The sequence below is a fragment of the Apodemus sylvaticus genome, chromosome 3 (assembly GCF_947179515.1).
Source record: "Apodemus sylvaticus chromosome 3, mApoSyl1.1, whole genome shotgun sequence".
Lineage (NCBI taxonomy): Eukaryota > Metazoa > Chordata > Mammalia > Rodentia > Muridae > Apodemus > Apodemus sylvaticus.
Genome location: NC_067474.1, coordinates 10177090 through 10203689, shown reverse-complemented (window position 1 = coordinate 10203689; position 26600 = coordinate 10177090). Strand labels below are relative to the sequence as shown.

Here is a 26600-nt window from a genome sequence, read left to right as displayed (position 1 = left end):
CACCAGAAAGAGCACAGGAGAATCTTTCAGAACCTCAAATGGTATGCCAGCTCCTTGATCAGGAGCTCCATTTTGGTGCTCAGTAGACATTTCAAACTCCCCATTGTCCCAACAAGCTGATTTTCCTACTTCCAAGTCCTTTTCTCCCTTGAATTTTCTCCATTTCCTAAAAATGATACCACTATCCACTAGATGTTTGAGTAAAAGAAGGCTTGTGTGATTTAGCAAGATTTTGTGTATGCTCTCAGAAAAACAAAATACACTTTATTGCTATCCCAAAGAACTGAGGTATGATAATATTTCAAGTTTAAAAGGCAAAAGAAAAATATTTGTCCTTAATAATTTTTACATCTATTTTCATTGAATGAGTATTTTTTTCCTACAACAGTACAATCCCTCTTGAAATTTGCCCTTTACATTTCTACATGCAAATTCCCTTCCCATTCTTCATAGCCACATTTCCAAGATGATTTCATGATGCTAAGATATGTCTATATGTGAAATATTTATGGGAGTACCAAGATTTAATGCTTTCATGATATTGTGAATTTAGGTTGACATGGAGTGGCTAGAATCTAATGTGTAAAATACTAAAACTTATGAGACTTTTGAGAGAGATGGAGGTCTAGTTGGTGAAAATAATAGGAAAGGCAAAAATGAGCTTAAGGAGATGCATTGGAGCCTCGAAATTTCCAAATACAAATGCAGGCCAAGAATGAAGCCATGTGAGCTTTACATGCTATTGGATGGTAACAACACAGCTGGGGAAACAAGGAAGAAATTCTTGTGTTTTTCTCGTCTACCTAATGAGTTTCTTCCTTCTCTTGGTAGCAAATCTATGATATTTTAGTGTTATTAAACTTTAGTCAGCATTTGAAATTTGACATTTAATATAAGCTTTCGCCTAACTTATAGTTAGAAGAAAACAACATGGAAAGATAGAGAGAAAACCAAGCATTTGCTCACAGCTGGGGAAAGATAGCCCATGCTATGAGGGTTGCAGAAAATGTTGGGTTGGAAGCACTGTTGGAATGCAGAAAAGGGGAGCACATGCTGGCACACATGTGAGCTACAAGATCCTTGGAGAAGCATCTGGAAGCCTCACCCTCTCCAAATGTGGTTTGTCTATCTTGTCTGAATACCTGCTTACATTCCCACAGTTGATAAAACCTAGATTGTGACTCTCCAGGGAGGCATCTCCTGGATGGTTCCATAAAACTCAAAGTTTCTGGGTAAAGGGGTCACACACAGGGATGAATATTTGATGTTGAACTGAAATGAAAGATGAAATGAGAAAATCTGTCTTGCCACTGTAGTTCACTCGATAGCTTTTCTCTGTTGTTGGCAGCCTTTGGAAAGATCAACAAGGCAGCATCTATCAGAAGGTAGGCTCCGGATCTGCTTTATCAGAACAACCAGAGTCCTGTTCACAGTGCAATTGAAATGAGTCTTCCTTCTCAGGAAGGCTCCAGGAAGAGTTGGGAGCCTTCGTTTAGACTCTGCATGTCTTAACCCTAATACAATGCATGTGAACCGTGGGCATTAAATGTTGTTTTCTAAGGCTTATTTGGAAACATATTTGTGTCAAGGCAGAGAGGATCTAATTCTAATGGAACTGTGGACTTAGGAAAATGATTCAATGCAGAGAATTTTGTGTGAATTCCTTCACATGCCTTCATGACTGACTTGCTGCTGCTTCTGTAGTTGCTCTGAGAAGGCTTAATGTCCAGCCATTGAACTCTAAGGAACCTGTTGATAAAGCCTATTAAAAGATGTCTTCATGTTGATCCTCAGGACAGAAGACTTAGCATTTTTTTTAAAAATACCAGAGTTTTCACAATTGCGCATTCCAAGCAAGCCATCTAAAGTCTGCTTTTCCTGTTGTATAAAACAAAGACTTGGGGAATGACTGGGCAGGACTGCTAGTGAGTTCCTGTTCCTTTCCTATGCAGTTCAGCAGCATGTTCCCCAATGTCACGAAAGACAGAAGATACAAACGAGAGAGGGCTAGGTGGTGTACTTTATTAGTTTACATGTTTCCTTCCAACTCTTATTTTGACTCAGTTTTACAACTTCCAGGATTTGTTTTAGTGTCTGAAGAATGTGCTGGGTCCTGTTTATGAAGAAACATTTATAATTGCAGAGGTGAAGTTTAAAGTTTGCTTGCATGAAACATTACCTGTTTACTATGTGGTCAATATGAAATGTAAACGAGGCATGTACAACATTCTTGTTGTTGTAAAGCTAAGAAGAAGAAGGCAAGGATCATGCTGGGATGAGGATTTGGGAAGTATTTAAGAAAAACAAATCTGAAATTAAACTGAATAATACTAATAAAATAAGTACTTAAAGCTACAAGACTCAAATATTCTTTTCCTCCATGGCCAACTATATATAACTGTAAAAATATTTCAAATTATGAAAATTATCAAAAAGCTATAAGGTGGTTCAAAAATTATAATATAATTTTTAATAAAAATTTAAGTTATGCCCAATACTTCTGTATTTGTTTTATTTAATTTGATGACTGCAGGAGAGTTGAGTTATTATTTTGTAGTTAGGGAATCTGAGGTATTAACTGGATGATTCAGGAACAATAAACAATGCTGAAGCTGATGGTAGGTAAGATCAGGGTCTTCCTTGATTTTGTTTAAATAGGCTTTTTTTCCTTTTTTTTAATTTGATATATTTTTTATTTACATTTCAAATGATTTCCCCTTTCCTAGCCCCCCCACTCCCCGAAAGTCCCGTAAGCCCCCTTCTCTCCCACTGTCCTCCTACCCACCCCTTCCCACTTCCCTGTTCTGGTTTTGCTGAATACTGCTTCACTGAGTCTTTCCAGAACAAGGGGCCACTCTTCCTTTCTTCTTGTACCTCATTTGATGTGTGGATTATGTTTTGGGTATTCCAGGTTTCTAGGTTAATATCCACTTATTAGTGAGTGCATACCATGATTGATCTTTTGAGTCTGGGTTACCTCACTTAGTATGATGTTCTCCAGCTCCATCCATTTGCCTAAGAATTTCATGAATTCATTGTTTCTAATGGCTGAATAGTACTCCATTGTGTAGATATACCACATTTTTTGCATCCACTCTTCTGTTGAGGGATACCTGGGTTCTTTCCAGCATCTGGCAATTATAAATAGGGCTGCTATGAACATAGTAGAGCATGTATCCTTATTACATGGTGGGGAATCCTCTGGGTATATGCCCAGGAGTGGTATAGCAGGATCTTCTGGAAGTGAGGTGCCCAGTTTTCGGAGGAACTGCCAGACTGATTTCCAGAGTGGTTGTACCAATTTGCAACCCCACCAGCAGTGGAGGAGTGTTCCTCTTTCTCCACACCCTCTCCAACACCTGCTGTCTCCTGAATTTTTAATCTTAGCCATTCTGACTGGTGTAAGGTGAAATCTCAGGGTTGTTTTGATTTGCATTTCCCTAATGACTAATGAAGTTGAGCATTTTTTAAGATGGTTCTCCGCCATCCGAAGTTCTTCAGGTAGGCTTTTTTTTTTTTAAAAACAGAAGTGATAATGAGCTCACAGCCAAAAGTTGAAAAGGTGTTGAAATGTACAGAAGTCCCATTCCTAACCTCTAGGAAGGTAGCTGCTGTTTACAATTTTAGAATATTTTGGCCATTTTTTCTCAGTTTACAAACACTGATATGATATATGTAACATTGATATGATATATGTGCATATAGATACATTTATATATATACATATATATATACACACACAAATATGTGCATATATATTTACATGTCAGTATGCCGCTTTGTGAATTATTTTCTCCAACTTTTCATGACTGTTGCTCATGTATACATGTATGTTTATTTATATACATATATACATATATATGAGTATTGTTTTCAGTACAACTATGTCCAACTGGGCTTTTGCAATATGAATGTACTGCAGTATTACATGATTTTATTTTATGATTTCTGTATGGGTGGGTCTTTAGGTTGTTTCCAGTTCTATTACTTTTATGACCAATGAGTATTTTTGTCAGAATATATTCTTAGGACAGATTCTTAGAAGTAGAATTACTAAGTTGAAGGAAAGCCCACTTTAAGTGTGACATATATTGTTGAGTCCAGGACTGATTTCTCAGTTGTTATTCTTTCGAGTAATGCCTTGAGGGTGATAATTTGGGGACATTATGATCAGTGTCTTCATCATCTTCCACCTTAAATGTACAAATATAACATGTCAAAGGTATGATTCTTATTGTAATTTTTATTTTTTAAATGTCATAGCCAGAGGCACCCTGAACTTTATGTGCCCTGGGAAGTTGTATACTTTCACTAGGCTCATGGTGTCAGAGTTCTCAAGGCAGGCTACGGAGTGATGCTCCGGAGAGGGACCCTTCCTTCCTTCTCTCCCTCCCTCCCTCCTTCCCTCCCTCCCTCCCTCCCTCTTTCCCTTTATCTCACAGTACTAACAGAGTTACTTTAGAATTTTGGGTCCTTTTGCTTTTTTAATTGAAATGTCATTTTTCATTATATTTTGGTCTTTTTGTGCTCTGCAACATTTAAAATTTAGGAAGCAATGATCCTAAATGTTTACCCTTGAATTCTGAGGATCAGGTAGATGAATTTAATTCATATAGACTTGATCATTTTTATCTCTGCTTCAGCATTGCAATGGAAGTAAAATTCTCAGGGAGGCACAACACTGAACAATAGTCTCACATATGATTGCAAAGCTATTATACTCAGCAATTAGAATTTTAACTTCCAGTTCTGTCTGTTTGCTTGAGACAAGGTCTCACTGTATGGAGGTCTGTCTAGCTTTGATCTTTAGACAATCCTACCTCCTCTACCGCTCAAGCACTGGTATTACAGGTGTGCTTTGCAATGCCCAGTGGTAAGTTTTGGTTTTGTATGGGACTTAATCTCATTCTGCTCAGTACAGAGTCACTTTGTGACATGAGCTTTGTCCTCATAATGTCTTCTCTTGTTTCACACAGGCCTTCTTGCATCGAATGAACCAGTGTGCTGCAGCAAAGGTTGATAAAAATGTGACAGAGGAAACAGTGAAGGTAAGGAGGCAGCTTTAGCCCCTCAGCTGAGCTTGGGTACCATGACACTGATGCTGTGTCCAAAAGTTGTTCCCGTAGCGCTCATCAGCTTCCTGTCAGCACCACTGTGAGTTCCTGAAGCAGTGACTTGTGCTGATAATTTGAAAGAGGGAGCTAGGAATTAGGGAAGGAAAGGAAGATACCTTTCTACAGATTACATGTTGTAGAATATTCTTTTGGTTTACCAAGCTCATGAAACCATTTGAAAAGGTGAAGAAAAATAAGAATAAGAAGATAATAACTTTAGTATCTGTGAGAAAATTGGGCCAAATGGCAGAGAGTTGCTGGAGTAGTTCAAGAAGGCAAGAAATGGGGAAATGGGAATCCCAATCTCTACGATCTCTAATGAGCAAGATTTGGAAGGTTCACTGGAGTGCAAAAAAAGACTGTATTGCTGCAATATAAAAGTAATACCATAAGCATTTCTTGTAAAACGTAGGAAAGCGGTCCAGAGCTTAGTGGTCGTATGTGTTCTGGGATAGCAATAAGGTCACTGAAGACATCACCACGGGATCCACCTGAGAAGCACTGCTAACCCAGGGGAAGTTGCTGCAGAGTATGCAGTGCTTGAGGGTCTGGGTTCCAGCCCCATCCCACCCTCATACACATCCCCAGCCATAACACACACACACACACACACACACACACATACACACACACACACACACACACACACACACACACTCACACACACACACACACAGGAAAAGTGAACATTTTGCAAAAAGAAATAAAAAATGGTAAATAAAAATTGTTTTCTGAAGTGGTTGCTGATTATGCTAACTTTTTTGTTTTATTAATAAAAGTCCAAGGTTTTTATAGATTCTTCTGAGTCTATTTCCTTCTAGATTATATATCTAACTTGCAGGCTTTTCTACCATTGGAACTTCTGTTAACAAGCTTTTGGGCACAAAGAAAACCAACATGTGGTTGAAATGGCCTCTAAAACTTTCATTGACAGCAACTTCAGGTGGAAGAAAGCATCTGTGAAGGTGTTTCAGGGTGAGCAAAGTGTTGCTAGCCTTCTGCAGTTCCCAGCTCTGCCATCTGGGTGCAGCACAGTGACCCTGCAGTTGACCCTACTATGACTTCCACACACAAGCCAGAAGCAGGAGGGAAGGTTCATTCCAGAATAGCTTTCACAGGGTCTAGGGCCTCTCTGAAACCCTGTCAGCAAGTCTGTTCCACATTTGTACTTACAGGCATTCTGGAAAGAGGCTAGGACTGGCAGGCTGGGATTTGTCGACCCCCATCCCCATGCTTTTTCCTAAGTGTCTACAGTCTCCTCATCCCCAGAGTTCTGTGGGAATAGAAAAGTCCACAAACTATATTCTGCTTTCCAGGTGGGAGTATGAGGTGCAGTGGTGTAGCTCTCTGTCTAGGATGCTGTGTCCTAGTGGGCTTTTTCATTTAATTTTTCAAATTTGCTTCACAACTACACTTACAGGCTTTATCTGTGCATTTGTTTTACAGATGTTATTCTCCAATATCGAGGAGATCCTCGCCGTACATAAGGAGTTCTTGAAAGTCGTAGAAGAATGCTTACATCCTGAGCCCAATGCACAACAGGAAGTGGGAACCTGCTTCCTTCACTTTGTAGGAAATTTTTTTTCCTGCTTATTTTCAAACTGTTGATTTTAAGGATCACATCTTGGCAGAGTACTGTGTGTGTGTGAATTCAGTATGAGAAGTGAAGTCGGGCACCAGAAATTTGGGGTCTTTTAAGGCCAATGAAATCTTGCCCTCAAAGCCAGAAAAGGGGAGGGAGCCTCTCATCATCCATTTCACTCAAAGAATAAACAGTCTTTTCTTTTTCCTGACAAGCTAGCTCTTCGCATCCTCTGTAGCCTTGAATTCTAATGAATATCCAGCCTGTTTCATAATGAATGGATTTTTATGTTTCCCTCAAACATGGAACATTTTTCTTTTGAGGCAGAAACTTCTCACTCTTTTAATGGTGCTGGGAGCCCCTTATTGGTCAGAACGTTCCCTTGTTAATTGGCTGGTAGCAAACCTGGAGGAGAACAGACCCTGGCTTCCTGTGACTGATTTTCCTTCAGGGTGGCTTCTCAGAAGTTTGTTTGCAGAGCTGTGGAAAGAATGAGGGTTAGGAGCTGAATTGTCTGGACCACGGAACTTGTTATCAGTTTTGTGTATATGTGCAGGGTAGCTGGAATTATGTAACCAATTTGCAAAAGAGGAAGCCTCCTGCTTAGTGAAAATTGTTTTTAAGAACAAAAGGATATCCATGCAATAAGAACAAATTTTTTAAAATGTCATGGTTGATCCCATTCTATTGATGCTTATTCTTTGAATACCTCTTTAAATCAAATGGTTGCCCAGTGACTTGTCTCCCTTAAACAAGTAGATGAGAGTATTATATCCCCAATGAGGCATTGTGTATGTTTTCCACGTAGTCATTTATCTTGCAGTTACTTTATCTATATGGGACGAATAGGCTCTTTTTGTAATCTGTATTTCATAAATATAACTCTGTCAAAGCAAGCTGTTCATCAGGTCTGAGTAGATTATGCTGTGCATTTCTTGGTTATGGTGGAGGCTGTGATGTTCATATCCATGTCCTTAAGCCAGTTTTCCTTCAGAGAGGAATCAGCCCCCCCCCCCGCCCCCGCCAGTTGGAGAAGCTGCCGTCCCAGGCCAAAGATGGTCATGGGAACTTTGCCCCCTGACAGCCATTTCCTTAGTACTTCATTATAAATTTCTCACCCATAAATGTTGCTCAGCTATTTCTGAACTTTATTCCTGTTCTGGCTCATATCATCTCTTGAGGCAAGTAATTCGATACATTTGCTGCTGGCTATATAAAATAGTGCTTACTATTCTAACTGCACGTCTTTGAAATTACAAAGGACATCTGATATTTGATCAAGTTCTGATATTTGATCAACAAATTTTTATCTTTTTCGCTGAGCTCCTTTGATAGCTATTAACCATAAGTCCTTTGACAACATTTTTACAGATAGTAAGAGAGACCAGAGATTGTGATAGCAAAATTCTTCATTCCTCTAACACTGAATACTGTGTGTGTTGTTTACTGGCAGCTTAAACCACAAGAAGATCTTGACAGATCACATCTCTGTCCATCACTGGCCTGGTCATTTCCAAGCCAGGGTCCTGTTTTGGAGTTCTGTAGACTTGTTCGTTTCTCCCAGAATAAAGGCAGTTTGATAGTAGCCGTAATACTATTTCCTGGCCTTTCTGTCTGAAACATATTTCCATGAAGCAATCACTGGGATGTTGTATCATCAGAGTCTGCTGTTATCTTGGTAGTCTTGTTGTCAATGTCCTTCATAAATACAATTGCCAAGATTAGTTAACATGAACTTTATGGTTGTGTTTTCATGATTTCTGTGTGATTTATCACATGCTTCTTTCCTCTGTCTAAAGTGACTTCATTCTCTGAGCTTTGCCCCTACTTAGCTCACTTATATCATTAAACTTATCTTGATAAATTTATTATCTCTTTTTCTAGGCTATATTTATGTATGGGGAAAATAAATAATATACATATTTATATGCATATATGTTGTAGTATATCTCTTGAGATATTGTGCCTTTGTAGACTTTAGTTATGCCTATCACACGGGCTAAAATTCAAAGTAGTGGGGGTATACAGTAATTATTATTTATTCTGTTCTATAATTAACAGAAGGACAAGTTTCGTATCTATGATGAATATTGTAGCAACCATGAAAAGGCACAAAAATTGCTTCTTGAACTGAACAAAATAAGGACAATCCGGACGTTTCTTTTGGTAAGTGCATGTTCAATTCTTACTAAACGCTGGCTCTTTGAGAGCCCTCCTGTAAGACGGCATGTGACACCCTCTCATGAGTTACTTTTTAGCACATGCAGACATTGAAGCTAGTCATGGACAATCCAAGCTTCTAGATCTAGGATGAGCTTGTGTGTGACAAATACTGCTAATGTCCTCTTCTGGTTGACCTGGAATGTGTGTGCAATCTCCTAGGTTCCTGGTGAGCAAAGAACTTAGGTCAGAGCTCACCTTTGCCTTACATCTTCATCTCCCTAGAGATCTTTTTATGCCTTAGAGGATCGGAAGTGAGGCAGTCACAGGAAGGAAGCAAGTGTAAAGACAAGTTGCTCTCCTACCTATATATACTCCTTACTCTGTTTTCATGAAAGCCTCAGGAATCAATGTCAAGGTAACATACTTAAAGGCATGTTTTGGCAACTCTGGGATATCTGGCATCTGATTAACTGAGATGAGTTGGTAGGCCATTTCCCCAAAGTCTAGCTTTAGAGTACTTCCCTGTACGTATAGTATATGTCCTCTCCTGTTTCTTCATGGCCCTTTTCCCTCATTTGCTTTGGCCACACTGATTTGCTTTCTTTATACAGTGGCATTTTCTTTAAAAAAAATTCTTTTGGATAGTCTTGTTATATAGAACAGGCTATCCTCAAATTCGTAACCCCTCTGTCCAATATACCTCATAGGTGTTGTGATCAGCGATCGGATTTCAAGTTTCTGTAGACTTTATATGAAGAGAAACATGGAGCGTAGTCCATTGGGCCTGTAGCTTCTTTACTGCATAGCTTTATGGCATGCATTTAATTTTACAGTCATGCTTACTGAATTACATTCCATTGTGTAGATTTGTCACATTGTGCTAATCTCCCTCATCAATTAATGAACATTGAGCAAGACTTATTTATAGTGTTTGCCATGAATTATGACCACTCATGCACTAGCCTGTCTGGGGGGCATACATTCTCATTCTCTTGAGTAGAAACTTAACAGTGATATCGGTGGATCTTATGGTAAATTTAACTAAGAAACTGGTTCTGCTTTCCACAATTGTCAAGCCATCCCCGGAAACCTGTGCTGGGATTTTGGGGTTTCTGTCCCTTGCCAGCACTAGGTATGACTAGTCCTATGATTATAGCTATGCTGGTAGGTTTGAGGTATTTTATTGTATTCTGAATTTGAAACTAAGAATGCTTTCTTGTACTCACTAACCATGCATATGACTTCTTTGGTGATACATGTATTTAAATCTTTTATGTATTTTAAAATTGGACTGTTTATATTATAGAGATGTATAAATGTTCTTAGTTTTGGGAACAATTTCTGTATCAAATATATTGCTTTCCAATATTTCTTCCCAGCCTCGGTTTTCTTTTATTTAAAAAATTGATGAAATATAATTTATTAATATTTTTATTATGGCCATGCTTTTCTTGTCATATTTAAGAACTCTGTACTTAGGTGTTGTGCTTATTTTATGAGTTTCCTGAATATTTTATTCTGTTGGTACTGTTGTGTTTAGAATTATCTTAGTTTCATTTGTGGATAATTCATGTTTTGGGTATACTAGTTTTTGTAGAGTCTTAGGGTATTCTGTTTGCAGTGTCGTGTTACCTGAATTTGGGCAGTTTATTTCTCTTCCTTTTCCTTATTATATTATCTAGATTATAATCTATTGTAGATTGCTGAATAGAAACACTATAACAAGCACCATTACATTATTGTTGGTCATAGGGGTAAATCTTACATAGGGGTAAGTTGTACATTGTTCACATGAATGGTCTTTAAGTTTTTATTACATTTGTAGTTGTAATAGTCTTTATTATTACCCATCCTTCCTTCCTCCCTCCCTCCCTCTCTCCCTTCCTCCCTCTGTTACTGTCTTTTTTTGTTTCTGTCTGTCTTTCTCCACATTGGCATTGGAGTCCAGGCTATGTGCATGCTGGGCAAGTACTTTGTCACTAAACAGCATCACATCTCTTACTGAACTACATCCTTAGCTCTTTTTTTAATGTTGGAAGCTATGACTCATTCATATGTGTGTATGCCTGTGTGTGTAAAACTATAAACAGTGTGTTCTTGTTTATACAAAATAATGAAGTTGTGAATTATTCATGTTCACTTATCCACATAAAAAATGAGTATTGAGTTCAAATATAATTCTCTTTTATAGCTTTCAATTTTGTTAATTTTCTTTATACTTTGTTGTTAGATATGTATGTATCCATAATTATGTTCCCATTTCTATTTAATAATCACTTTTGCCTTAAATGCTATTTTGTGATAAAGTATATTTTTCTTATGGTTATGATAGATCTCTTGGTGTTTGAAATTCACTCTTTATCTCTTATTGAGCAACTGTTTATAAATTTTTAAATGTTCTGGCACACAGCACATAGCCAGAACTGCCTTTCCTAGGCATGTTTATTTTCCTGTGTTTTATATTTGCTACAGACTGTTACCTCAGCTCTTACAGATTTGACCTTGACTCTGACAGCCTTGCTTGTGGAGACTATAGATCATTTTTCCTAGTTTATCTGGGAATGTCTGTGCCTTCATTTTTGAAGGGTGGTTCTATTGGTAAAACTCTTGATTGCATCTTTGCTTTTCCTAATTTTGACTTGAACTCCTCTGCTGCACAGCTTCCCTTGCTTCTGATGAGAGTGAACCTGTCCTTTGTACATTGTTTACAAGCTACTTCAGCTTCTTCTTGCCACTCTGAGTATTCTGTCTTTATCTTTCCATAGTTTAACTGCACTGTGATTAGATGAGGATAATAACTTTGCTTTTCTCATTTGTAGATAAGCCTTTTTCTTTTTAATAAATGTTGAGACATTTCAGCTATGCCCACATGGAATGTGGCTGGGGTCCTAGCTCCTTGTGAGGAAGAGGTGGGAAGATCCTTTGAGTTCAGAAGCTGAAGACTAGTCAGGGCGACATGATCAGATTCCAAGGTGCCAGCTTAAAATAAAATGAACAAACTAAGACATAAATTGTGAAGTTTGTAAGCATTATTGAAAACAGTTACCATAAACCAGGTAGTGGTGGCACATGCTTTAATCCCAGCACTCAGAAGCAGAGGCGGGTGTATCACTGTGAGTTCAAGGCCAGCTTGGTCTACAAAGTGAGTTCCAGGACAGCCAAGTCTACATAGTAAAATCCTGTCTCTGAAACAGCAAAAGAAAAAAAAATCATATACTTTTTTCTTTTTCTTCATTGCTGTTGTTGCACACATTAAAATAAAAATAATAATTAGTATTTTATTATTTTGTGTGTATAGGTGTCTTGCCTGCATGGATCTTTGTCTGCTGTATGTGTAGTGCTTTTGAAAGTCAGAAGAGGGAGTCAGATGTTCTGGTACTGAGCTGCAGATGGTTGTGAGGCACCATGCAGATGTTGGGGATCAAAGTCAGGTCCTCTGGAACAGCAGCTAGTGCCCTTAAGCCATGCCCTGCTGAGTGTCAGTCCAGCCACCACAGCTGTTTTCTCCTGTTGCCTTAGAACTGTTTGTTTTCCCCTCTTTTTTTTTTTTTTTTTTTTTTTTTTGGTTCTCTATTCTTTGCGTTGGATGATTTCTGTGAACTTACTTGTTGCTCAATGGCGTTCTTTTTTTGTCCGATGTCTGGTTTGGCTCCTCTGCTTCTCTCTGGGTTCCTATGCTCTGCCCACCGTCAGTGACCTTCAGTTATTAATGTGGTGCTTACAACTTTCTGAATATACTTATGATGGCTGCTTTGAAGTCTTTGTTAAATATAATATCTGGCTACACTGAAGAGTTTTTAGTGTCTATGATTAAGTCAACTTTTCCTGATACTTTGTGTATCTCATAATTTTTTAAAAACAATATTTTTTTTTATAATTATGAGTACACTGTAGCTGTCTTCAGACATACCGGATGAGGGCGTCAGATCCTATTATAGATGCTTGTGAGACACTATGTGGTTGCTAGGATTTGAACTCAGGACCTCTGGAAGAACAGTAATTGTTCCTAACTGCTGAGCCATTTCTCCTGCCCATATTCCATAATTTTAAAATTAAAAAAATAACTTGACACTTTAAATAACTTAATGGCAAGTCTGGAGTCCCTGTTTTCCTTTCTCAGATTAGTGACTGGGCTTTTTGTTTTGTTTTGTTTTTTTCCTTTTTTCTTTGTTCTATTCATAGTGACCTGCCCAGACTCAATCTGAGTTCTTGTTTTTCTATGATACCTCTACTCAGTTTATCTTCTTTGTTTAGCATTGTGAGAGCTCCTCTGTGAGTAGTCAACTTGTCAGAGCAGGAATATGCATGTAAGTGTGGGATGAGGGCAGTTGAGGGCCAGGTGATTTATAAGGTGATTCACAGTTCTTCCCAGGGTATCCACTCAGGTCCTTTTTGCACACCCCCGCCTCATTTTTCAGCAGCCAAAGATAAATGTATTCTCTCTCTGCGATCCGTATGTTTTTAGGTTATCTATGTTAAATTACTGGATAGTATGCTTGAAGGCCTCATATAGAATTGTAGTCTCAGGCTAACATTATGGAGTGTGGTAGCAGTTTGGCCAACACTCCTTGGTATAAGGTTTTCCTTTCTGAAGCTCCCTTTATGGAGTGTAAGAAGTCCACTGTTTTGTTTAGTGCATCCCATCTTTAGCAGCAATCACTTGGGATGGTACTTAGTTTAGTGTCCTTAGTGACCTATGTGAAGTCCTACTGGAGAAGTCACAGGTCAAGAATAAGCGATTAGGTGACTCAAAGCATACTACAGCAGACAGAATCTGTCTTGATAGTCCATATCCTGAAACTAAGTGAACATAGATTATTGGATGGCATTAGGATATTCATTATATTTCAGGTGTTGGTTTACTTATTCATAAAATGAGTTATAATTCATAGAGTTATCCTGTGGGACTTATATAACAGTCTCCAGTTTGGAGTGATGATGGTATTATCTTGGGCCTTTGCCGATGCTCTTATCTCAGGAACTTTTTGATGTCATTGATCTCCCTGAAACTTATTCAGTGGACATATTTATTTTTATGACTATAGCACAGCTCACCGTGGGCTATATGAGCCTACAGTAATCATCAACCCAGAAAATGCTCTGCAGATATGCCCAAGGACTGATGGAGGAAATTTCTCAGTTGAGGTTTCCTATTCCCAGGTGACTCCAATTTGTGATCAGTAGACAAAACTCAATCAGGCAAGTACTTCCTGTGCATGCATGAAGACAATCCAATGTTCTGTTTCCTAGGACTCATGTAAATCCTGATTGAGTGTCCCAGGAAACAGAACATTGGATTGTCTTCATGCTTGCACAGAGACTTATAATCACCAGGTTAAAGTGTCCCAGTTTGGTAGAGTGAGTCACTCTGAAATGAGTTCGAGTTGTGTCACTAGTGAACAATGAAGCCCAACTTTCACAGTAGAACTCAACTTCTCGAGTTACTTTTCTCCAATATGATGACTTCTAAAAATTGTTATTTTTTATTTCTGTGTGTGTATTTGTGCCTATATGTATATGTGTCTGATTACCCGTAGGTGTTCCACATGTATGCAGTGTCTGTGGACACCAAAAGAGACTGTCACACCCTTTGGAACTCAAGTTACAGGCAGCTTTGAGCTGCCCAGTCTGTGTACTGGCAACTGAACCTGGGTCTATTTACAAAAGTAGCAACTGTTCGTAACCCTCTAAAGTGCAGACCTATCTGTCCAAGAACAACATTGTACTTCCTATAAACAAAATATAACTGTTTCATCTGTTCCCCTATTTTCCCTCTCTTTCTCTTTCTCTTTCTCTTTCTCTACTTAAACCCTTCCCCTTCATGCTTGCTCAGAAGAATATATGTAAATTAAATTCTAAATACAGGTTCACTTTGGGTTCTATAGCCAATGTGAAAGACTAGGTCTTAACTGTACCTTGTAACGTGGTATGTAAGGACACATATTTTTCACAAATGTTCAGCATAAAATTTTATAACAGACTAGTTCACAGCCTTAGGTTTGCAAGATGAACTTATGTTTATTTTCACCGCAGAACTGCATGCTGCTTGGAGGTCGGAAGAATACAGATGTCCCCCTGGAAGGGTACTTAGTGACACCAATTCAGAGGATATGCAAGTACCCTCTTCTTCTGAAGGTATTTTAATTATATACAGTGTTTGTTATTGCCTTAATATTTGGCTGATTTTTTAAAAGAAACATATCTTTTAAAGAGACCAATAGTATAAAAAGAATAGACCATAATTACTGAAAAAATTGCTGTTTTGTCATAAATTCCTGTCTGGAATAGAAAATAAACCTTTGGTAGAAAGAGCATTAAAGGATGCTTTTAGTACTCTTCAGAGCACACACACTTGTTTGAACTTCATTTAGGGTAAATGCATTAGTTTTAGAAGAGACCCCATTAAATTGTTATGATTGGCTTCCATAGCACTTTAGCTATAGAGAACTTTAAATAGTTCCACTGTTGGTCTATTTTTGGTTTCTCCATACTTTGGTGACTTGGTGCTAATGAAGTGAAGATTAAAATTACATAATTTTAAAGCTTAGTCTGCTGGTTAGTTTTTTGTCAACGTGACACAAGTTCAGGCCATCTGGGAGATGAAAAGGTCTACTGAGAAAATACCTCCATCAGTTTGGCTTGTGGGCAAGTCTGGAGGACATTTTCTTGATTAACAATTGTGATGTGGGAGGGCCCAGCCACTGTGGGTGGTGCCACCCCTGGGCAGATGGTTCTGAGTTGTGTGGGAAAAAAAAAAAAGAAAAAAGAAAAAAGCTAACCAAGCCGTGGGAACACGCTAGTAAGCTGGGTTCCTTCATTGCTTCTGCTTTAGCTCCCACTTCCAGGTTTCTGCCCTCACTTCCCCTCATGATCTACAATAAGCTGAAACAAACCCTTTCTTATCCAAGTTGCTTTGAGTTGTGGTGTCTATCACTGCAATGGATACCCAACTAATACACTTGGCTTTTAAATAATTATTTTAAGTGTATGATATAGATCACATAGAACACAGAGTAAAAGACCTCTGATTACAGATTGTAAACACTGAATAGAGACTTCCCCCAAATTGGGGAGTAAAGCAGGAAGCCTGAATCGATATTGCCCCTGCCATCTGCAGTGTGGTTTCACGTTCCTGTCACTGTCTGTCATACAGTGATGGCTTCACCTTCTAGAATCTGGCTCAGAAATATCTAAATTCTGGGGAGGGAACACGGTTATTGAGAAAGGGGTTGCAAAACCCACAAAAATCCAACAAGAGAAGTGATACTGTAGCCTATGTAAAAGCACTCATGATAGTCAGGTGGCAGTAACTAGCAGACCCAAAAGGAGATAGCCCAGAGCTATCAAATTTGGGAGGGGATTGTCATTTGAGGATTGGTTTGAGTTGGCAGTTTCTTGGGGTCTCTTGTTGTTTCAGTGGTGCCAGAAGCAGCACAGGGCTTGGCACAAGTATATTAGAGCCATGTGTCTAGTCCTTTGACTCCAACTGCCTTGAGGGTGGCTAGCCTATCAAGATATTCCCTCTACTATAGGAGTGGACAAAGGCTTTTGATTCAAGCCTAATGTCTTGATTAGTATGAAGTTTTCTGGGCAGAAGTAGGGAGGTCCTTCATGTCCTTCTCTGAAAAATCCTGCCTCTAGTTCTGAGAGATCTATTGGAATTTTGCCAGCTGATGACATGAGTCTCCAGAGACTGTTCCAGGGTCTGGTCAGGTCATTGTACAGCTTTGCTGTATAGGGATGACACATGGTAATTAGACTCAGTCCTAAGTTTGAGCAGGGCTGGGGCAATATATGTTACCCATGGGGCTCGGATTTCATAACCTAGCTTCCTTAGATGTCTTTTAGGAGATGCCTAGCCTGTTTTACTTCACCAGAAGTCTGGGGTTATAAAGCACAATGTAGACGATACTGAATTTCCAAGGCTTTAGTCAGACCCTGAGAAATGAGCAGGCCCATTTTTAAAGCTGTAAGGACTTTCTATGCTCGCCCCAGCTCTGAGACAAGATGCAGGTTTTATATATATAAATATATATATAATAGATGTTTAAGGTCTTTGTGTAGGCTGCACCCTACTAGCTCATTTGACCTACTAACCTGTTTAGTCTAAGTTCTGCCAGGAACCTGTTAGTGTTCTTTCATCCCAGCCTACTTCTTCCTCTATCTGATTGGTGAAATCTTCTCTGCATATGACTCATTTCCCAGAGTTCTCTCTTCCTGGAAGTCCCATCTTCCTTACCTACCTCTGCTATATGCCAGTAGTTTTTTATTAAAACCAGTCAGAAGGTGAAATAGGGAGTGTTTACAAAATATGATGTATCTATATGAATAACAATACCTAAGTCTGGCTGCACTCAACTCTCTGTTTCACAGAAATTAGCATTTGAATAGTACAAAGAAAATCTTTACACAGAACAAGAAAAGATCACCTCAATATATTGTCATTCTTGAAACTTTTTTTTTTTTTTGAGACAAGATTCCTTTGTGTAGCCCTGACTGTCCTGGAACTAGCTCTGTAGACCAGACTGGCCTTGAACTCACAGAGACCTGCCTGCCTCTTCTTTCTTAGTGCTGGGATTAAAGGTGTTTACCACTGCCACCTGGCCTGGAAAATTTTGAGTATTCCAAATCTAGGAATCATTTCAGAGAACAATACCCTAGCTAATTATCTTAGAGAACAACATCCTCTCTACCTCTGGCTTTCTATTTCATATAGGAAAGCCCCTATCCACTCTGGAAAGTATCTACTAAGATTAGCAGATATTTGTAATTTTGTCCACCAGACATGTGAGTTAAATCTAGTTGGAGATCTTCCCCATGGTAGGTGCCTACCAATGAATCTGGAGATACCATTTTGAGGGGTTATGTCAACTAGATAGCTCACATTCTACCTGATGGATTTCTTTTGGGCCTTGTCCCTTGAACATTTTATTTACCAGGATGAGTATACTTTCTTGTCCCAAATGACACATCTGACAAAGGGCTTTAGAACTTCCATTGTAGGGTAATGATAATCCGTGATTAGGTGTTAGCTCCCATCCTTCATGTTTTCTGATTTTAAAGACTAAAGCTGGTTTCTCAAGGGATTTGTTGGCTCTTTCTCGAGGCAGCAGATATTCCTCCCAGAGGATGGGGCACTCTGTGGACCCCAGTGTAGCCTCCTTGGCCTTAGAGTCAGCTTGCCACTGGGTCTTCTCCTTTCTGATGTCTGGGACAGATGATTGTAGTCACATGAATCATCAAAAGGATGGCATTCTGGAGTCTAAGAATTTCTTGAGAATACTTTATAGGGATCTCTGTTATAGTTAGGAGGAGGCTTCTTTCCTTCCAGATGGTTAAATGGGCATGGGAGATAAGGAGGCCATATTTGGAATATGTATAAATAAATGCTGACTCCCCCATCCCTTAGGACAGTTTCAGGTCTGAAATGAGAGCTTTCAGCTTGGCTAGTTGAGCAGCAGAGTTTGGGGCTATTGGACCTGATTCGGGCTCTTTGAAGTCAGTGACTATAGTATATCTTACATGTTAGATTATTCTTTATTCACAAAGGAACCTCCCTCTGTATAGAAGACCAAGCAAAGGTTTTCCAGGGTTTGATCAGAGAGACCAGGGTGGGCTACTACACAATTAATTGTCCCTAGAGACCTCCTAACAGGACTGGAGAGGTTTTCCTCCTTTTCTGCAAGATGGATAGCTCAATTCATGCTTTGACAGTTCTTGAATGTGATTCCAGCTCCCTTTGGCATGAGGGCTGATATTTAAGGAACCGATTGTAAGATTTACAGTGGTTCTCAACCTGGGCTTGTGATCTCTTTGGGATAGAAGGACCCTTTCACAGGGGTCACCTAAGAGCATAGGAAAACACAAATTATTTATATTATGTTTCTTAACAATAGTAAAATAACAGTTATAAAGTAACAATGAAAATAGTTTTATGGTTTGGGAGGGTCATCACAACACAGGGAACTGTATTGAAGGGTCACAGCATTAGGAAAGTTGAGAAACACTGAGTTAGAAGTTTGTCTTCTAATTTTGAATGACCCAGTGTAAGCACGAATGTGAACTGTGAGGGGGCGCTCAAGGGTAGTCTTTTGAGATTCAGGAATCAGGAGTCTGACAGTAACATCTGCTCACAGATATCCAGATCAGCCCACGGCTACCTGATGTAATCCCTTAGCTTTCTATATAACTTGAGTAAATGAACAATGCACTGGGTAACTACACAGAGCTTTTCCCTGTCTCTCAGCTATATACCGATGAAACTTAGGCTTTCTAGGAGTCTTGATTAATGTCTTTTTAAGTTTCTGGAAAGCTTGCTATGACTCAAGAATTCATTCAACTTTGTTGAATTCTTAAGATTTTGTCTCCTTGGAAGCCTGATTTAGAAGTGTAGCTAGCATTGTGAAATCAGGGATCTAAATTCTACAATATCCTATAGTTCCCCGAAAGACTTTCATCTGTTTGAGGGATTGGAACAGGAACCTGAGGAACAGGTTTGATAGAGCAGGAAGGCCAAGATGGTTCAGACTCATTCTGGTTCTAAAGCTCTGGGCCCAATTGTCAAGACAAGGCCCAGATAGGCAACTTTGATTTTGTATAGCAGAATCTTTCCCCAAGAGAATTTGTATTTGATAGTTTGGAAATTAGGGAGGGGTCTTTTCTTGGGATATGAGGTTTCTTTGGTCAGCCCATATAGGAGATCATCTACATATTGGATCAAGGTAGTCTTCAGATAAGTTCATCCTATCAAGTCTTGGGAAAGAGCTAAGCCAAATAAGGAAGACTATCTCAAAACTGCTGCAACAGAACAATTAAATTAATTTGTCCTGCTCTGCATGTGAGATCTTCAAAAGCAAACAGAAACTGGTTGTTGGATGACTTGAGATATTTAAGAAACTGTCTTTAAGATATTAAGAATGATATGAGATGATAAGAAACTGCTTGTGGTGGTGGCAGCACAGACTTTTAATCTCAGCCCTCAAGAGTCTGAATTTGAAGCCCGCCTGGTCTACATAGTGAGTTCCAGGACTGCCAGCATTGCACAGAGAAACCCTGTCTTGAAGGACAAACAAACAAACAAACAAACATCTAGCCCTGACCCAAGAATGTTTTTAGGGGAATCTAGGTAAGGAGAGTGTGAGAATTAGGAACAACTGGAGGGGGGGAGCCACTCTGTAACTTATCATATAGAAACCTTGGACTCATTTATTTGTTAGGGACTTTGCTAACACCAAGAATGGGATGATCTGTGTGCTATAACATCCAGTCAATCATCCTTATTTTATTAGCCTTTGGATTATGTCCTTCTCTGACTTCAGATTCAGAATACGTTGCCTCTGATCTAGAAAACAGTCAGGATCTTTAGGATACATAAGTACAAAAGTGACCATTTTAGTCTTCTTTATAGTGTGTACATCCATCTGTCTATGCTGCATTCTTGACCATTGCTTTCTGTTGAGACAAGCAGTAGTGTTCTGCTCTAGAGGGATAGAGCTTGAGTCTAGACAAAATGTTTCTTTTTAACAGAGGAGTCAGGCAAGGTATGAGGAACTGTTAAAAAGAAATGACAAATGTGGAATTCTGCTCCTGAACATGCAAACAGTTGAGTGAAATATCACTTTAAGGAGCTGGCCTAATGCACCCTGAAGTGTTGTAACCTATTCAGGACCAGGGACCAAGTGAAAGGGACAGTGCTAAGACTCATACCCCTGAGTCAGTCATGAATATAATCTTATGCTTCTCACAGTCAGAAACTCCTTAAGATTGTTGATCATGATGGGAGCCAGTATGGAACCCCCTGCCTGCCAGACCTGTCATGGTGCTGAAGGTGATGACATGGAGGTCAACTAGGCTGGAAGGCACTGATGTTGCCAGTGATTTCCCTTACAGATAGGACAGTGTCTGAGAGGTCTCTGAGAGAATTCCCAACAGGAAATGGCCTTCCTGTAAAGCAAGCTCTAGGCTTAGACTTGTTTCAGGGGTTGGAGGACATTTATCTAGTTGGCTCTAGCAGAGACCACTAAGTCCCCGTGATACTCTTTCCCTTCATGATGGTTCTGTCATAAATAATAATTAAAAAAAACCCTGAGTTTATGACCTAGAAAAATGAAAATCCAAGAGCCTGCTAGCATTTTGTCTGGAGCTGCTAGCAGTGTCTGGAGCTTTTTATGAATGTCTGAAATTGGCTGAGTCAAGAGAGTGCCTTTTAGGATTACTTCTTCTAGTGACCCAGGGCATGTAGAAGCTTCCTTGCCTTCTTGGAGTATTCAACAGGAACTAATAAAGAGTTTAAACCGTAGCCTTCGTAAGACCCTCTATCACACAGTAAAGAATGTCATTTCCATTCTTCATGTGCTCATTCAGATTTCAGAGATGGGCTAGCTCTGTCCCCTATAGGAAAGTCCTTGTCCACTTCAGTCGCCTGGGTAGTGACAATGTCATTGCTGCTGAAAGAGCTCAATCGCGCACTCTGCTTTTTTCTGAAAGGGTTAGCATTTGTTTTAATAGCATCATTACAGCTTTCCAACATAATTCATGTATCTGCTTCAGTTGCTAAGTGGTTGATCACACTGTTCTGAATCCTACATATAACTGCCAAGTTCTTCCTTACTCCGTGTCATTCAGTTCTTCCAGGGTAAAGGAGGAATGGGCAAACATGACTCTTCTGTTTCTCCTGATTCTTACCCAAGAGAAAAACATCCCTTTTGGGTGTTAGGAGAGTGTATAGATAATTATTTTGTTTCTTTTTGGGGTGAGAATTGAATAGTTATTGGGGACTTAGGTTTCTAAAAAGTTCAGAATTGACCCTTAGTTTCTTTTTTATTTCTCTTACTAGGAGGGTTTTCTTGGGTGAAGGTCTTTCTTCTAATTTCTCTGGATCTTCACATCATCTTTAAAACTCTATGGCTAGCTATAGTCCACTAATGTAGGAGCCATCAAAAAGTATCACAAAGACTCTCCTCAGCTATTGGTGGATCAAAATAGGCTCCAATTAAATTACCGCCAGACAGGGTCCTTGTGGAATACTTTGTAAGCCATGAAGGTAGCCTCCAGATTAGGCCCCTCAGATCCAGTTCTCAGATTTTTGCTTACTCCACCTCCATTATTTCAGGTGTACAATAGTAAGAGGAGCTAGCTGGACTCTAGTCAAAACTCTCTGGAAGGGTGGCAGTTAGAATCCAGGTTATGTAACAGTCCAATAAGTTTTTAAGTGTCTTGTTCATGGTTCCTTGTATTCTGACCTAGGAGAGGGGAGTGAAGAGCCCAAGAAGAGCTTGTTTGTAGTCAGACTAGGTAAGACCCGCCAAAGCTCCCATCCAGTCAGAGAAAAATACATAATACCCTAACAATATCCTATGTAGCCAGAGAAGACTCGATAGAATGCCAGCAAGATTCTCCATAGTTAGAGAAGACTAGATAAGACACTAACAAGATCCTACCCAGTCATAGAAGACTACGATTGTCAGGATAGAGGGGAAAATGGAGTTTCATTTTCATTAAGAGTAAAGTTCATGAAGTCTCTTTGGAGCCAGCTGCCTGTAGCTAATTCTAAGAGATCTTCAGCCTCAGCCTAAGGAGTGCTTGCCAGCTGTGAAGCCTTCAGCTAGAGCTCTCTGAAAGAAGTCTCTTGCTCTTAGAAACAAAGGCATTAGAGCTAAGTCCAAAGTGAGCACTCCTTATCAAAAAAATGGGAAAAGTAAAATTACCACTCTGTGCTTTCCTCAGTACTTTAAATGTAGTAGTGGTGACCTTTCTGATCCAGGATGAGGAAGGGACACCATCTAACTCAATGGTCACCCCCAACATGTTTTCATGGTTTGGTTCAGTTTATCCTGACCTTAATATTTAGATCAGGATAACGCATCAGAAGGATTTACAGGGAAGTCTTCCAAAAATGTTATTGTCTAGGCAGGGAGATTCTCAGACACAGCAGGCACCACATTTTGTTAAGCGTGAAGAAGCACACACACAGAAGGCTCTTCCATAAGTGCAGAGGGGATTCAGAGACCAGATCTTCAGGGAAGGCTTGAAGTTCTTAATTGGTTTTGGGCTCCTTAAACAAAGAAGAGGCAGTTTAACAGTGTTAGGATGTGGGTGGGTCTGCTAGTCTGCTAGTCTGTGTGTCTCTCTGTGTGTGTGTGTGTGTGTGTGTGTATGTGTCTGTCTGTCTGTCCCCCCCTCCCCCCTCCCCCTCCCCCTCCCCCTCCCCCTCCCCCCTCTGTGTGTGTGTGTGTGTGTGTGTGTGTTGGGAGGCTGAGGAGTGGTGGTGCTTCAAGCCTTTGTTCTGTTTATTCTGGATGGAGAGGCCAGAAGTTTACCACCTGGCTGTTTACCTACAGCCTCTTTTTCCAGCCATCTGCCTGTTGGGTGCTTGTCTGCCTTCAAAATATCTTGCCTTAATTGCTCTCTATTTTTTTTTTTAACCAAAGTCTCTCCCTGAGCCTGAAGCTTATCATCTTGGCTAAGCTTGATGACAAATACACTTCAGGGATCTTCCTGTCTCTGCCCCAACCCTCTACAATGGGGTTACAGGTGTAGAACACCACACTTAGCTTTTGATACAGATTCTGTGGATCTGAGATTGGGTCCTCATGTTTATGCAACAGGAACTTTATAGACTGAGTCACCTCTGAAGCTTGTAAGAACCTTAAAAAATTTTTTTAAGACTGATTTCTTATTACAAAGTAGGTCTAAAGTTGCTTGGTTAAGTTATGAAAAGTCTTATGCTGAAGCAAAGGCAGGATCCTCCAACTGCAATTTTGGCATATCATTTAACATGCAGTATTAATATAAGCATGGCTCTGAATGTTCTGATGTTCTGAGAGTCCCTGGAGATTTCCAGCTAAGTGACTCAGTGGGCTTGTGCACCCACGGGTACCCTTATCCCTGATCCCTGTTGGAATCCCAGACATTGTAAGTGCCCAGGAATGTTAAGAGTATGTTGTAAACAAGTGGTTGCATTAAATCATTTATTGCTGATTAGGAAGCAAACAAGTGTTTACATTTAATTCTTAAAAAACAAACAAAAAAAACAAACAAAATCTCCAAACCATAGCATCATGGATGCATTCTTGTCTCACGTGTAAGAGAGCAGTTAAGAGGTTGTAGGTAGAGGTTAGCTTCTTTCCCTTTGTAGGAAGATTATTTTCATATACAGGAAAAGAAAAAGATGATTTACTTATGTATACAGATAAACTAATACTGAAAAATCATGTTTATATTGTCTTTGAGTGGTTTTGTTTATTCAGAGGTAAGAGGTATTAAAAGCATAAGGTTATGGTATGCGTAACTCAGAATCTGAGTGTGAGCAACCGTTAGAATTATGATTTGATTTGTTTTTATTTGCTCTGTTTTTGTTTGTTGTTACTTCACAAGACCTTATTCATGTCTCAACTCTTTGGATTAGGGTTGGCTACCATTCCTGGGGCCACATCCTGTCCTGAAGGTTGATGTTCCCATTTCCCATACAACCAGCAGCTCCCCTATTTAATTCTTTGTTTGTGCTTTTGGGCTGGGAGTTTTATTTGTGTTTTTTCTTTTCATTCAGAAAAGCAGAATAATCTGTAATCTTTTAAGTATATTAAAAGGTCTTCTTAGTTGTTGTTTAGAAGTATAAAATTAAACATCTTCGCCCACTGTCTAGACTTCTGTGACCACACTGATTCTTAGTCGCTTGTTTTCTTATGTCAATTGTCATCAGCATGGCACTAACACAGTTACAGAAACACTGAGGCAAAATTTCAGAAGGATTTCTTTTTTTATTTCTTAATATGCAGTGGGAAAGCATATAGTTCATATTGTTTTATTGTTGAATATTTTGAAATGAACTTTGACCTTGTGTTTGATATGATCTAACATGAAAGGAATGCACATTACATTTTTCCCAAGATGAAGTTGAAGTTTTTATTCTGGACCCCAAAATCTTAACAAGCAACCTAAGAAGTAAATTCTTGGAATTACAGGCCCTTTAGAATGTGTGAAAATAAAATAGAATAAAATAAAATAAAATGTGTGAAAATAAAATAAAATGTGTGAAATGAAGACATCAGTCTATAGTGTCTCAAAAGATGTTAGAAATAGGGATTTAATTCAGTTTTGAAATTGTGGTGCATATTTATTTGAAGATCTGTTAAAGAATCCAAGACAAAGGAAATTAACATATACTGATACGCTTCTGTTTGAACAGAAGTCAGATTTATAAAAGCTAGAATGTGATCCAGGTGAGATAGTTGATTCAAATCAAGAAACCTCCTTCTAAAATACAGCAAAGTTTGAGGAAAAGCAACAGTTTCTGCAAAAGCCGAGCATGAAAATAATGCTCACTCATTGATTTGACCTTTTGCTTCTGATCTCTATCTCAGTGGAGGTTGTGATGTCATTTAGCAGAGTGGCTGTTACATCCTTGTAGTTTTCATTTCCTGGTCAGTCCGTCCGAGTCTGCTGTACCAGAGCACTGGAGATCAAAGGGAGGTTTGTCGTTGTGTATCCACAGGAATTACTGAAGCGGACTCCACGGAAACACAGTGACTACACAGCAGTGATGGAAGCCCTCCAAGCCATGAAAGCTGTTTGTTCCAACATTAATGAGGCCAAGAGACAGATGGAGAAACTGGAAGTTTTAGAAGAGTGGCAGGCACACATTGAAGGCTGGGAGGTACGTGTTCTTTGCTCAACTCTTCAGCTTCCTACGGCTGTGGAGTCACATGCAGGGCTTCTCCTCAATGCTGGAACCCTGGGTAGTCATCTTATAGCAGCCCATGGACTGTAGTCAGCTCAGAAAGTATCACTGCAACACATGTGTAGGATGGAAGTCATCTTGACCTGAGACGTGGGTGATGGAACCAGTCAATACCATGTGCCTCCAAGCTTTGGCCCTTCAGAATTTGGGGTGCTAGAGTTCCCTTTTTCCTGTCCTGATTTTGGTCAACAAGTTCATAATCTGGATTCTTGGAATAATAAAAGATTGCATGTGCTGTGATATCATCTATAGACTCTTACACTGGGGATATGATGTTGAATTTTATTTTGCTAATCAGTCTGTGTTATGATTTCACTTCTAAACTGAAGGAAATCTCTATGATTTGGTGGTGTTAATCTAATCAAAATGAAAAATTTTATGAGTTTTATGAATCATTAAAGAAAATTTTTTTTAAGATAAAAAAGAAAATAAAGATCTTGATTGAGAATATGCACAGGGTTTCCAGCTATGGGGACTGGTGATGTTTAGTTTTAATTATTTAACAGGCATAAAATCTTGCACTTCTGCTATAAAAATAAGCTAAAATTCAGGTTTGAAATGACTGTAACTTAAAATAATATGATCTTTGGGCTAGCAGATTTTTTTTTACATGAGATAAATAAAGATAATAAAAATACAAATGTAGAAACAGGAATGAAATTGCATAACCAAGTACAACTCAGGCCAAGTCACAGATTGCTTTTATTTTTGGAGATTTGTCATTAACAAATTCTTTTCTTGGTTATCATTAGACCTAAAATTATATTCAGTCAGATATGCAAAGAAATCAACAGTGATGACCTGAGAGAAGTTTCCTATTTGGCCACCCCCTGGGATGAATCATTGAAAGTTCTAACTGGGGTCTGATTTAGCTTCCTCTGGGCTTATAGTCTTCCATTTGGAGTGCCCAGGGTGACCCTTCCTGCAGCATGAATCCTGCCTCTTTCAATCAGAGAGAATAGTTGTATGTTTTACAGTTGATTCATGATGATAATTCCTTTCC

General features: G+C 39.2%; 1 protein-coding gene across 1 annotated transcript in view; it reads left to right on the top strand.

Annotated features, from left to right (window-relative positions):
- The window catches only part of Prex2 (phosphatidylinositol-3,4,5-trisphosphate dependent Rac exchange factor 2), a 311821-nt gene that overhangs the window by 64291 nt on the left and 220930 nt on the right, over positions 1-26600 (top strand). Inside the window, exons 2-6 of the mRNA XM_052175955.1 lie at positions 4977-5048; positions 6561-6683; positions 8758-8862; positions 14893-14994; positions 25352-25513. Coding sequence (XP_052031915.1) covers positions 4977-5048; positions 6561-6683; positions 8758-8862; positions 14893-14994; positions 25352-25513 — 564 coding nt within the window. The remainder of the gene's footprint in view (positions 1-4976; positions 5049-6560; positions 6684-8757; positions 8863-14892; positions 14995-25351; positions 25514-26600) is intronic.